The sequence below is a fragment of the Mobula hypostoma genome, chromosome 5 (assembly GCF_963921235.1).
Source record: "Mobula hypostoma chromosome 5, sMobHyp1.1, whole genome shotgun sequence".
Taxonomy (NCBI): domain Eukaryota; kingdom Metazoa; phylum Chordata; class Chondrichthyes; order Myliobatiformes; family Myliobatidae; genus Mobula; species Mobula hypostoma.
This window is the reverse complement of record NC_086101.1, coordinates 23,769,325-23,784,015: the sequence shown is the minus strand read 5'-3', so window position 1 is coordinate 23,784,015 and position 14,691 is coordinate 23,769,325. Positions and strand designations below refer to the sequence as shown.

General features: G+C 45.0%; 1 protein-coding gene across 6 annotated transcripts in view; it reads left to right on the top strand.

Annotated features, from left to right (window-relative positions):
- Positions 1 to 916: 916 nt before the first annotated feature.
- Positions 917 to 14,691, top strand: part of LOC134346688 (uncharacterized) — a 64,426-nt gene continuing 50,651 nt past the window's right edge. For 2 of the 6 annotated variants that reach the window (XR_010017988.1, XM_063048202.1), the window contains exons 1-3: positions 917 to 1,651; positions 12,052 to 12,372; positions 12,783 to 12,895. Coding sequence is in view for 5 of the 6 variants with exons in the window: in XM_063048202.1 (XP_062904272.1) it covers positions 12,844 to 12,895 (52 nt within the window). In the remaining variant the exon portion in view is untranslated. Of the gene's footprint in view, positions 1,652 to 1,679; positions 1,816 to 2,659; positions 2,916 to 9,901; positions 10,490 to 12,051; positions 12,373 to 12,782; positions 12,896 to 14,691 lie in introns of those variants that run through there. The other 4 variants (XM_063048206.1, XM_063048207.1, XM_063048203.1 and 1 more) reach the window with 4 other exon arrangements.

Here is a 14,691-nt window from a genome sequence, read left to right as displayed (position 1 = left end):
ACGAGGAGGAGTGACTATCTGGGCAAAAAGGCAAGGTTAGCATTGCCACTCGTGGCAACAAATTCCACAGATTTACCATTCTCTGACTAAAGTAATTTCTCCACATCTGTGTTCTAAATGGACGTCCTTCAACCCTGAAGTCGTGGCCTCTTGTCATAAAATCCCCTACCATGGAAAATAACTTTGCCATATCTAATCTGTTCAGGCCTTTTAACATTCAGAATGTTTGTATGAGATTCCACCTCATTCTCCTGAACTCCAGGGAATACACCCCAAAAGTTGCCAGACATTCCTTATAAGGTAACCCTTTCATTCCTGGAATCATTCTCGTGAATCTTCTCTGAACCCCCTCTAATGTCAGTATATCCTTTCTAAAATAATGAACCCAAATCTGCACACAATACTCTAAGTGTGGTCCCACGAGCGCCTTTTTGAGCCTCAACATCACATCTCTGCTCTTATATTCTCTTAAGCTCTCTGATCAGCCCTCTGGATCATTGCACAACACTCAATCCAACACATCTGATCCCCTAGTGGGCTCAACAACAAGCTGTTCTAAAATGCGATCTCTTAGACATTCTACAAATTCTCTCTTGAGGTCTAGTACTGACCTGGGTTTCCCATCCACTTTCATGTTAAAATCCTCAACTATTATCATGACATTGCCCTTCTGACATGCCTTTTCCATCTCCTGCTGTAATTTGTTATCCACATCCTGGCTGCTGTTTGGAGCCTCGTATACAACTGCCATTAGAGTCCTTTTACCCTTGCCGTTTCTTAACTCAATCCATAAAGACTCTACACCTTCCAATCCTATGTCACCCCTTTCTAATGATTTAATATTATTTCTTATACACAGGGCCGCACCAACCCCTGCCTAGTAACCTATCTTTCCGATACACCGTATATCCTTGGACATTCAGCCCCCAATGGCAGCCATCCTTTAGCCAAGTTTCAGAGATGGCCACAACGTCATAGTTGCCAATCTGTAGCTGAAGTTCAAGATCGTCCATTTTATTTCCTGTGTGTGTATTCAGATATAACACGTTCAGTTCAGTATTTGTTGCTTTCTGTTTTAACTGCACCACGCCTCTATTGTCCAGTAATTCATGCCTTATCTCCTGCCTGTCCTTTCTATCATATCTTTTGCAAGCTATGATCTATTTCTGCTTTCCCCTTCCTCAGCCCTATCACTCCGGTTCCCATCCCCCTGCCAAATTAGTTAAAATCCTCTCTAAAAGCTCTATGAAACCTGCCTGCTCGGATACTGGATCCCTTTGGGTCCGTGCTTCTTGTACGGGTCGTACTTCCCCAGAAGAGGCCCCAGTGATCCTGGAATCGGAAGCCCTGCCCCGCTACATCAGTGTTGTGTGCAGACTGTAGCCTCTCAGACGTAAGAACGTTGTGGGAAATCCCAGATACTTCACAACGTAGTACGACAAACGGCAGCTGCTAACTGTATTCATTGGGATTTAAACATCCTACCGTGCATTTCCTCCGCACGGGACACGGGACGAGTTCCCAGCACGGGACACGTTTCACACAAACGCGAAAGCTGAGGACAGCATCGAAGAAAACTTTTTATTGGTCAGGACGCCCAGTTCTCGCCACGCATTTCTGCTCCCACGGCACAATCTCACGCTTGCCGCCGGTAAGTCCGTCAGCAGCTATTCCCCGTCCTGGAATGCTGTTGTGAAGTGTTACGGGTGGTGTATCTCATACAGGCGCAGACACAAGTTTCTGTGTGCCCCCTGCCTTGGTTGTAGCTGCAGTTCAGCCTTCTCGTGATCTTTGGGATCCCGGTGCGGAAGGAAGGTGAGTCTGTTCGTGAAGGAGAACCTCCCGGACCGTTTGCTCCCGGTCCTGGCCAAGGTGGTCCTTCACTGGCCCGAGCCCGGGACTTCCTCGAGAGGGAGCTCACGGTGTCACGGAGTATGCAGGAGCAGACCCGAGGGGCCGACTGGTCTCAATACAACGCGGACTCAAGCTCTTCGGCCCCATCCAAGCTATTCTCCGCGTTCGGCCCCCTCCCATCCGTGTCCACTTGCCTTAGGGGATGGCGGTGCGACCGGCTGCGGTGCGCCCTCAATAAGGAGGATAATGTTTTAATTGCCCTCCGATGAAAATATTTGCAAATAATCTGGTGGAAATAGTGGAAATAGATCTCTTTTGACATGGGTGTGGGGTGAGGGTGGGTGCACTTTGGGCGAACTCGGTAATGTTTTGTTTAAAATATTTAAATAAAAGTGGTGTGAATATATATATTTTTTTCAATACGATTTCTCCTGAGTTCCCTGCGGGTAGAGAGCTGTTGTTTATGGAATGACTCAGTTTGGTTTACCATCTCCCCGGGGAGTCAATATCTGTAAAGATCTCTGCCAAAAGCAGAAACGTATGAATTAAGTGGGCAATGCTCTGGCGAAAACGGGTTGCACGGCGGCAGATTAAAGTAAAGCAGATTCCACCTGCCCGTACTGGAATTTAACACTACCACCAACACCCGGATGGCGGATGCATAGATCGATCACCCGCCCCCGAGACTGCCGTGCGAGTTCTGTGCACTTCATGAATCGAGTGGTGGTGAGGGCTCCAAGGAAATGCGACGGGATCCATGCTGTAAAGTTGCGTCTTTTCTCAGCCAGTTTCTGTTTTGTTACAGACGGCTGTCGGTTCCGGTTCAGGTTACAAGCGGACCAGCGAGGCTGGCAGTTTGGGGTGCAATTCATGTGAGCTGCCGACCTGTCACATCCGATTCGCTGAAACCTTCATTCACAAGGTTTTAAAAAAGAGAGACAAATGGGTTTAGTAGAGATGCGCCGAATGCACTAATATAACTCTAGCAGTACGACGACCTCCTAGCAGATCAGATCACATATGTGCACAAGTTTTCAGTTCAAAGAAAATTTATTATCAAGGTACCAATATGTCACCATATACTACCTTTAGATTCATTTTTCTTACGGGCATTTACAGGAAAATAAAGAAATACAATATAATTTATGAGAAAAACTATACATAAACAAAGACTGGCAAACAACCAAAGTGCAAAATAAGACAAACGGTGCAAAGAAAAATAATGAGTGCAGAATCCTTGAGAATGACTCTGTAGGTTGTGGAAGGTGTCAGAGGCAAGTGAAGTTATCCACACTGGTTCAGGAGCCTGACGGTAGTTGGGTAATAACTGTTCCTGAACCTGGCAGTGTGGGACCAAAGGCCGCTCTAGCTCTTGTCCGATTGTGGTAGTGAGAAGGGAGCATGGTCTAGTTGGTTGAGGTCCTGGGTGGTGGATGCTGTTCCCTCGTGGTAGTGCTCCTCGTACGTGTGCCCAACAGTGTGGAGTGCTTTTGCCTGTGACGGACTGGACTGTATCCACCATTTCATGTTGAATTTCCCTTTGCTGGACATTGCTGTTTCCACACCAGGCCACGATACAACCAGCCAGGATATTCACCACTGTGCATCGGTAGCATTATGACAAAGTTTTAGATGACTTGCTGAAAATTCTAAGAAAGTATCATACCTTCTTTGTGATTGCACTCAGATACTGGTCTCATGTTGCATCCCCTGATATGGTAATGGCAAGGAATTGAAAGTTACTGACCCTCTCCACCCCTGATCCCCTAATGAGGACGGGCTCATGGACCTCCGGCTTCTTCCTCCTGCAGTCAATAATCAACCTGCTTAAGTTTAATTAGTTAAGTTACTTTAATTGAAATACTTTTACTGCTAGTGTTATTAGTATTAATAGTAGTCATAGTCATATTTTATTGATCCCAGGGGGAAATTGGTTACAGTTGCACCATAAATAATAAATAGTAATAGAACCATAAATAGTTAAATAGTAATATGTAAATGATGCCAGTAAATTATGAAATAAGTCCAGGACCAGCCTATCGGCTCAGGGTGTCTGACCCTCCAAGGGAGGAGTTGTAAAGTTTGATGGCCACAGGCAGTAATGACTTCCTATGATGCTCTGTGCTGCATCTCGGTGGAATGAGTCTCTGGCTGAATGTACTCCTATGCCCACCCAGTACATTATGTAGTGGATGGGAGACATTGTCCGAGATGGCATGCAACTTAGACAGCACCCTCTTTTCAGACATCACCGTGAGAGAGTCCAGTTCCATCCCCACAACATCACTGGCCTTACGAATGAGTTTGTTGATTCTGTTGGTGTCTGCTGCCCCAGCACACAACAGCAAACATGATAGCACTGGCCACCACAGACTCGTAGAACATCCTCAGCATCGTCCGACAGATGTTAAAGGACCTCAGTCTCCTCAGGAAGTAGAGACGGCTCTGACCCTTCTTGTAGACAGCCTCAGTGTTCTTTGACCTGTCCAGTTTATTGTCAATTCGTATCCACCATGTCCACACTGACCCCCTGGATGGAAACAGGGGTCACCGGTGCCTTAGCCCTCCTCAGGTCTACCACCAGCTCCTTAGTCTTTTTCACATTAAGCTGCAGATAATTCTGCTCACACCATGTGACAAAGCACAACACCTTGACTGTATTGTTCTGTGTTGTACTGTACCGTTCTAAGTTAAATCAGTAAAACTTGTAAAAGCGACTTGTCATTTTGGAGATATACCCTTCTGCACGGAACAAGCTCTTTGGCTCCATGTATTAGTGCTGACCGCTAACCACCTACGTACACCAATCTCAGTTCATCTTCCTATAGTCCGATCAAATCCTCCAACATTCTACCCCTTGCCCACAAAATACGACTTATATGATGCTGCCTGCCTGTGATGCTGCTCAGTCAGTTTTTCATGACAGCTGTGCATACATGTACTTCTGTGTATGAGAATAAACTTGATATTGACTTTGCACTGGGCGAACATTCATACTCAGCTTTCTCACTGGCACAAAAATAACTTTGATTTCCTCTGGGTGGAGACTGTGGCTTCTGCTGCTTGCTTTGATTATTTCCTGTTTTTGAAGTCCGCACTCTTTCTTTCGAATTCCTGGAAAAGAGCGACATAATTTACAACGCTAGCAGTCAACAGTCAGTGTTCTCCCCGTGACCACATGGGTTTCCTCAGGGTGCTGTGGTTTGCCCCCACCAACAGACATTCCAAAGATGTATGGGTGAGGTTTGGTGAGCTGTGGCCGTGCTTTGTTGTTGGCAGAAATGTGGCAACAACCGCGGGCTGCACGGCTCATTCTTAAATGCCTTTGGTAGTTGATGCAAATGATGCATTTCACCTTCTGCTTCCATCTTTAGATTAATGTGTGATAAATAGAAACATAGAAAATAGGTGCAGGAGTAGACCATTCAGCCCTTCGAGTCTGCACCGCCATTCAGTATGATCATGGCTGATCATCCAACTCAGAACCCTGTACCTGCCTTCTCTCCATACCCCGGATCCCTTTAGCCACAAGGGCCATATCTAACTCCCTCTTAAATATAGCCAACGAACTGGCCTCAACTGCTTCCTGTGGCAGAGAATTCCACAGATTCAGCACTCTGTGTGAAGAAGTTTTTCCTCATCTCGGTCCTAAAAGGCTTCCCCTTTATCCTTAAACAGTGACCCCTCGTTCTGGACTTCCCCAATATCGGGAACAATCTTCCTGCATCTAGCCTATCCAATCCCTTTAGGATTTTATACATTTCAATCAGATCCCCCCTCAATCTTCTAAATTCCAACGAGTACAAGCCCAGTTCATCCAGTCTTTCTTCATATGAAAGTCCTACCATCCCAGGAATCAATCTGGTGAACCTTCTTTGTACTCCCTCTATGGCAAGGATGTCTTTCCTCAGATTAGGGGACCAAAACTGCACACAATACTCCAGGTGTGGTCTCACCAAGGCCTTGTACAACTGCAGTAGTACCTCCCTGCTCCTGTACTCGAATCCTCTCGCTATAAATGCCAGCATACCATTCGCCTTTTTCACCGCCTGCTGTACCTGCATGCCCACTTGCAATGACTGGTGTATAATGACACCCAGGTCTCGTTGCACCTCCCCTTTTCCTAATCGGCCACCATTCAGATAATAATCTGTTTTCCTATTTTTGCCACCAAAGTGGATAACTTCACATTTATCCACATTAAATTGCATCTGCCATGAATTTGCCCACTCACGCAACCTATCCAAGTCACCCTGCATCCTCTTAGCATCCTCCTCACAGCTAACACTGCCGCCCAGCTTCGTGTCATCTGCAAACTTGGAGATGCTGTATTTAATTCCCTCATCCAAGTCATTAATATATATTGTAAACAACTGGGGTCCCAGCACTGAGCCTTGCGGTACCCCACTAGTCACTGCCTGCCATTCTGAAAAGATCCCGTTTATTCCCACTCTTTGCTTCCTGTCTGCTAACCAATTCTCTATCCACATCAATACCTTACCCCCAATACCGTGTGCTTTAAGTTTGCACACCAATCTCCTGTGTGGGACCTTGTCAAAAGCCTTTTGAAAATCCAAATATACCACATTCACTGGTTCTCCCCTATCCACTCTACTAGTTACATCCTCAAAAAATTCTATGAGCTTCGTCAGACATGATTTTCCTTTCACAAATCCATGCTGACTTTGTCCGATGATTTCACCGCTTTCCAAATGTGCTGTTATCACATCTTTGATAACTGACTCCAGCAGTTTCCCCACCACCGACGTTAGGCTAACCGGTCTATAATTCCCCGGTTTCTCTCTCCCTCCTTTTTTAAAAAGTGGGGTTACATTAGCCACCCTCCAATCCTCAGGAACTAGTCCAGAATCTAACAAGTTTTGAAAAATTATCACTAATGCATCCACTATTTCTTGGGCTACTTCCTTAAGCACTCTGGGATGCAGACCATCTGGCCCTAGGGATTTATCTGCCTTTAATCCCTTCAATTTACCTAACACCACTTGTTGTTACTTCAATGTACTCATGTTATTTTTTCTGTATAATATAACCATAAAAAGATTTGAAAAGAAAGAACATAGCCATATCTGTGAGGTAGTTATGGGGGGGGGCAGGAGAGAAGGGGGGACTGTGGGAGAATGGACTGCAGCAGTGTGACTGGAGATGGCGAGGGAAGCCCCGGGTTATGGGCCCATGCATGTCTGTGGATGTAGCTGGGTTGTGACAGAATACAGTACTGTGCAAAAGTCTGGGGCACACATGCACATAGCTAGGGTGCCTGCAACCTTTTGAGCAGTGCAGTATTTGTCAACGTGGAGCGGAGAGCGAGTTTGTAAATCTGGCAGGAGAAAAAGGATGTTGGGAATGGCGAGGATGGAGCGCTGTGGGAGGGGAGATAGAGGAGTGCTGGGGCAGGGTGAGTTACGCGTGGGTGTAGATGCACCCAGCTCCGAGGCACCAGGCAAGGTCATTTGATTCCAAACATTCAGTTCGTTGATCATTACAAAATGTCTCTCCAGTGCTTCGCACTCCCTTCTCTCTCTTCTCCTTTTCCCAACCATGGAGATTCCTCTCTCCTTGCCCCCTTTATACACGCCTCAGGCATTTGCACAGTACTGTACGGGTCAAGGATGTGGATGGGTGAACATTGTATCTGCCAAGATGCAGTGAAAACCTTTATTTGCATGCCATATCTAAACACATCATAAGTACATTGAGTACTGTAGGACATTGTGAAATTTGTTGTTTCGCAGCTGCAGTGAAAGATATAAAAGATTGCTCAACTGTTATGGTTGATTGCTGTTGACGTCTGGTGGCCCTGTGGATAGTGTAGTTGTCCATAGGGATCTGTGGCAAGATATTGAAGTAGGTTGCCAGGCCTTTCTTCTGTTGAGATACTGCTGTTGCCCACGTTGGGACCTGGCCAGGTTTGAACTTGAGACGATCCCCCTCAAAGTCCAGTGCAGGTACCACTACACCACCGGCCAGCCCAAATAAAGGTTACAATAAGAAATAAAATAAATAAATTGTGCAAAATAGGAATGACGAGGTAGTGTTCATGTGTTCATAGACCATTTAGAAAGGTGGTGGTGTAGTTGAAAAAGCAGTTCCTAAGGGCATGGTACTGATTGTGGATGATCAGCCATGATCACAGTGAATGGCAGTACTGGCTCGAAGGGCTGAATGGCCTACTCCTGCACCTATTGTCTATTGGCCCCCTCACCTCATTACTACCTTCAGGCTTCTGTACCTCCTCCCTGAAGGTAATACTGAGAAGAGGGTATGCCTGGTTGGTGGGAGTCCCATATGTGTCATGGTCCGGTCCGGAAAATCCACATTCCAGTTCACAGTCCGGTCCGTGGATTCAGGACTCCGGGTCTTCCAGCTGTACCTTGTTTTGATTGAGTTAATCATAGTCACCTGATTCCCATCTTGAAACTTGGAATATAAGCAGCCTTGGGCTGGTAATGGACCCAAATGTGAGACACAGACACAGACACAGACACAGAAGTACTAGGAACAGGACTTGACTAGAGTAGGGACATGAGAGGATACAGACAAGAAGCAGGGACAAGAACGCAGACTAGGGCCAGGACATGGACTAGACAGAGAACCCGGACAAGGAACTATAAACTAGGAGCCTGTGCTTGGAGTCCAAGCCAGGGACTGGACAAGGACCCAGAACCTGGGTCTTGCCTCGGGCTCAGACCCCAGAACCAGGCAAGGACATGACATGGCTACAGGACAGGACGTGGCTGGGGTTTTGGCTCTTGAGGCTCCGAGCCTCAAGTCCTGGCCCCGGCGGCTCCAAGCCTCAAGACTCATATTGTGACAATATGATGGATGTTCCCTTCATGAATCAGAATGGGAATCAGAATCAAGTTTAATATCACTGGCATGTGTAGTAAAAATTTGTTGTTTTGTATCAGCAGTACATTGCAATACATAATAACTATAAATTATATATATTATAATAGTGTTCATTGTCCTTTAAGAAATCTGATGGTGGAAGGGAAGAAGCTGTTCCTGAAATATTGAGTGTGTGTGTCTGTCTTTGGGTTGCTGTATCTCCTCCCTGATGGTAGCAATAAGAAGAGAGCATGTCCTGGGTCATGGGGGTCTTTAAAGATGTATGTCACCTTTTGACAATGTTCTTGATAGTGTGGAGCTCATCCCCGTGATGAAGCTGGCTAAGCCTCCACCCTTTCAATCCTGTGCATTGGAGGCTTCAAATCCAGTTAGAACACATCTGTAGAAATTTGCTGAATTCTTTGAGATATTGACTCCCCTCAAACTCCTAATGAAGTATAGCTGCTGGCATACCTTCTTGGTTACATCAATATGTTGGGATAGATCCTCTAAGATTAACACCCAGGAACTGACTCCTCATTGAGAAGTTGGTGTTCTCCCAATTTCCGTTTCCTGAAGTTCACAATCAATTCCTTGGTCTTATTGGCGTTGAGTGCAAGTTTGTTGTTGCAAAAGCACTCGACCAGCTGGACTAACTCCTGTAGATCTTCTTGTCACTATCTGCAGTTCTGTCAACAGTGGTAACGTCAGCAAATTTATGAACAGCATTTGAGCTGTGCCTGGCCCTACAGTCATGGGTGTAGCGAGAGTAGAGCAGTGGACTAAGCATGCATTCTTGAGGTGTGTCAGCAAGGAGGTGATGTTGTCACCTGCTTCAATCACTCGCTCTGGCAGAATTTGAAGGATCTGGAAGGCTGAGGCTTACTCAGTCTCTTTGAATGCCTCTAAGGGAGTCCACGTTCAAGTCAGTTTGCTACCTCAAAGTCGATGTAAATTTATTATCAAAGTATATGTCACCATATACAACCCTGAGATTCATTTTCTTGCAGGCATTTATGGGAAAATAAAGGAATGCAATAGAATTTATGAGAAACTGTATATAAAGTCTGGCAAACAACTAAAGTGCAAAAGAAGACACATTATGCAAATAACAATAAGTGAGTACCTTCCAAGATGTGTGATATTCTGGAGTAATAGGCAAATCATTTGAGCAATACAGTATATCAGGAGGCATCTGTGGAGAGACTATTTATTTTATTTCAAAATAAAACCTTATTTATAAAAAGTATATATACATCACAATGAAGAACATTGTGGTCAACTCTCTGCAATTTTAATACCATTTAGTTATTCTATTGACCTGTTTCAATGCATTGAAACAAGTTAACATTTTTTTTTGACCATAGCACCCTTGCCATTCATGTGGCCCTTGGGTTGATAGACCATTTTGTTGTTTGAGAGTATCCCTGCCTGACTGATTCCTCCCCAGTAGTGAAGTGAATGTTACAGGAAAGTGAGAGCTGGAGGAAGAGAGAAGCGATGAACCCATTCAGACCACAATATTCATCATCTTACAACTTTTTAAAAGGGCATTTGAGCAATCAAATGGACGGAACTTATTTTAAATCTGGGAAGAGCTGTGTAAAGGGATTATCTCATAGGTTGGAAAATTGGCGTGTATAGAGCCATATCAGTGACTCATTTCTGTGGTTGCCACATCTAACCGAACGAAACAAAGTTTTACTTTCATTCTTTGCCTAACCTCCTCTGCTGTAAGATCTCCCATTGTGCTGCGCCCATACACAATTGCTGAACCTCAGTCCAGGTAGGATCTTTGCCAGTCTCTCTCCTGCACTATCTTCAAAGTAGTAACATTGTTCCTGTGATGTAGTGTTGAGAATTGAGTGGGTGAGTGGTTGATGTGTTTAAGTTTAGAGGAACCTCCTTGCTATCACAATTTATGACTCTATTTATGAAGTTACACTTTAGAATAAACTGAATTTATGGTGTCTCCTTCAAACACTTATATACATACAGTAAACGTCCTGTTTTATGTGTAGCTGCAACTTCCTCGTAGTTCACCAAGGAAACAGTAAACCAATGACTGAATTGTACAAGTGGCAGGAAAAGTCCAAAAAGGGTGCTGGTCTTAAAATTGTACCTTACTTCAGTGCTTAGGTGTCAGTGTGACAGATTGTTCAATCTTGCATATGTGTGAGTTTGTGTCTTTGTTTTTGATTTTGTATGGGGATGTGTCTCTATGTATGGATGTATGTGTGTTCTGTGTGTGTGTGTGTGTGTGTGTGTGTGTGTGTGGCTTTGCAGGTGAATTTTTGTGTTTGCACTTTTGTGTGCTGTGCGTGCACATGTTTGTGTATGCATCTGTGTTTATGCTTTTGTGTATCTGGGTGTGTGCACTTGTGTGTGAGTTTGTGTGTATTCATGTCTGTATGGATGTGAGCATTTCTGTGCCCGCGTGTGTCATGTTTTTGTGTGTCTGTTTTTATGTTTGGGGGTGTGTGTGTGTGTGTCTGTGAGCTGTTGACATGCTAAACTGGCTCCATAAGTATGGCAACACTGGTAGGCTGTCCACAGCATAATTTTCACTTTATGTGACAAATAAAACTTACTTTCATTATCTGTGTGGGTGTGTGTGTTTCTCAGTAGGTAAAAATTCCTGCAGTGACCACAGGTTCCAGTTTGACAAACCAAAAGGTGACAGTTACTTTTCAGGGCAGCGGGAGTGCAGCACTGTCAGTTTCTCTCCAGAGGAGACTTAAAACCAAGGCCTCACCTGCCCACAGAGCTGGCTGCAGTGCTCCTCTGGCCCCAGTCTGAAGGTCAGAAGGTCCTGCCACCCTGGCCATTAATCAAAGTCACTTTGTATAAGAGAAAAGTTATCTGGTGCACACATTTAGGTTGTAAATTTAGCCTTGAATGGGCTGCTAGGGGAGGTGACAGAAGCAGATAGGGTAGCAACGATTAGAGACACTTGGACAGGCACATGAATAGGTAGGGAATGAAGAAATATAGATCATATGCATGTGGATAGGATTAGTTTAGCCAGCCATCATTCATCAGCGTATGACTACAAACAGATGGGATTACTGGTACTCAGTGACACTTTATTAGGCTCCTACTGTACCTAATGAAGTGTCCGCTTAGTATATGGTTGTGGACTTCTGCTGTAGCCTATCTTCTGCAAGGTTCGACAGGTTGTGTGTTCTGTACAGCACTGTCAATACGCGTGGTTATTTGAATTACTGTCTGCATATACCTGTCCGACCATTCTCCTCTCACCACTCTCGTTAACAAGGCATGTTTACCCACAGAGCAGCTGCTCATTGGATGGCTTTTGTTTATTGCACCATTCTTTTTTGACTCTAGAGACTGTTCTACGTGAAAATCTCAGAGGGATCAGTGGTTTTTGAGATACTCAAGCCACCCCGTCTGGCACCATCAGTCATTCCATGGTCAAAGTCACTTGGATCACATTTCTTCACCACACTGTGCTGATGGTTTGGTCTGAAGAGCAACTGAACCAGATGACCATGAGCCGACATCACCACGTACATCTCGGTCACTCTGTCTTCGTCCACTCCCATCAGGCAGAGCATACAAACGCATGAGAAGGTGCCCCACTGGGCTCAAAGGAAACTTCTATCCTGCTGTGATAAAGCTCCTCAAAGGACGTCTTGTACTATAAAGGTAATCTCCTGCCCTCACAATTTACCTTATCGTGTCCCTTGAACCTTATTGTCTGCCTGCACTGCACTTTTTCTGTTATTCTGGATTCTGTTTTCCGTTTGTACGACCTCAGTGTACTTGTGTATGGAATGATCTGTCTAGTGGCGCACAAACACAGGTTTTCGCTGTATGTCGGCTAATCTGACAATAATAATTACCCAAATAACAAGCCTGCACACCCGCATCCTTTTCATATATTCTGACACATCCTGCTAGATCCACAGCTGTGCGTGCGTCCGCAAGTCCTACCATCCTTCACCATCTCCTACTACATTGCTGCAGGCCAGACTTCCTCAGCTCCCCCGTTTCTGCTGCTGAAGCCTGGTCCACCATTGCCTCTAATATCCTCTCTCTCGTGATTCTGCCCACAGTGTCCAGAGCACAGCAGGTCTACGAGGTTGGTTGTGCCTCGCCTGACGGCAGTTCACAGACATGAACAGTGCTTTTCTACTGCTGGTGTGGGCTGCCTCTACAAAGATCACGTGTGAGTAATGGTGATGAGCGCTTGAGACTTGGTGGTACTGTTGCTTCCTGCTGAATGTTAGGCCAGCAGTCATGGACAGAGACAGCACAGAACCAGGCCATTCAGATTAAGACTGAAGGCAGCCCAAAGGAGATGCATGAGGCTGATTCATGGGATGATAGGGTTGTTAAAAGAGACTAGACAATTTGGAGTTTAGAAGATCAAGGGGTGATCTTATTGAATCATACAAGCTCCTGAAGGTGCTTGATGTGATAAATGTTCAGATATTTACACTGCAGAGAGAGTCACATCGATAGTGGTGATCAGTAGGGAATTTTGTAAGCTGCTTTGCACTGGGGTTTTCCAAATCCCCTGCCCTTTTTTAACCACAAAACCTTACTTTGTTCATGATGCACAATTGCTACATTCAATTTAAATTTAAAAAAGTATGTGTGAAAAGAAGATTTATTTTCTTGCAGGCTCTCACAGGAAAAAAGAACTGGAATGGAATTTTATGAAAAATCATACATAAACAAACACAGACTGACAAACAACCAATATGCAAAAGAAGGCAAATTCTCTAAATAAAAGTAATATTGAGAACATGGTTCCATAACATGTAGGAGCTGCATCAGGGTCTGCTCTGCCATTCAATCATGGCTGATTTATTATCCCTCCGAAGCCTATCCTTCCACCTTCTCCTGGTAACCTTTGATGCCCTCACTAGTTATGAGCTTTAAAATATACCCAATGACTTGACCTCCACAGACGTCTGCGGTAATGAATTCCACAGGTTCACCACCCTCTGGCTAAATAAATTCCTCTTCATCGCTGTCCTGAGGGGACATCCTACTATTCTGAGGCTGTGTCCTATGGTCCTAGTGTCCCCCATATCCATTCTATCTAGCCCTTTCTGTATTTGATAAGTTTCAATGAGATCCCCCGTTCGTTCCTCTAAACTCCAGTGAGTACAGGCCCAGTTGTGAAGAGTTCACTCCACTATCAGTCCAGTAACATTCCCTTATGAAGTGTCAGTGCCACATAAACAATGGACCAATGAATTGCCCGAGAGGCTCTTACACAGGACCCAGTCGCTCAGTGATCAGTGGTGCAGAGCCCTGGTCTGCGGTCCTTCCCAACTGAGCCTTTGCATTGGCTACGCTCAGCTACAGTGCAATCCTCAGCACATCTTCCTGCAGCTTGGAATGCGCCAGTCACAGTATGCCTTCACGGATACCTTGTGCTGATGGAAGATGAACAAGTCACAGGCAGAGTCACAAGTCACGTTAATGATCATCCACCAGCGCCTGATGTCTGTCTCAGTGTGTGCCCCTGGGAAGAGCCCTGTAGATAAGATTCCTTCATTGGCACAGCTGCTGGGGATGAAATGAGAAAAGAACTATTGGATCCTTCTCCGGACATTTTTTTGCAGATAATATTTTGAAACTTCAAAAATAAATAAATCAAGAAATTCATTGTACTATCAAGCCAATACCAGCTACACAACCACAAGGTACTTCCTGTGACTCCTATTTCCTCTTCAAGCAGTAGACTTTCAAATGGTATGATGATGTCCCCTGGTCCCTCAGTGACTAGTGACCGCAGTCTTTCCCCACAAAGAGCTTTTGGGTTGTTTGCACAGCTTCAGTCAGTCCTTCAGTGCATTCTCCTGCAGCCTGGAATGAGGTGTGATAACCCACTCAGTCACCCTGGCAACAGTGTAACTCAAGGCAATGCAAAGGATGCAAGTATACATTGCACCCTGCTCTTACTGCAACCAGTAAGTCTTTCCACATTCTTCAGGATCAGTCTTATTA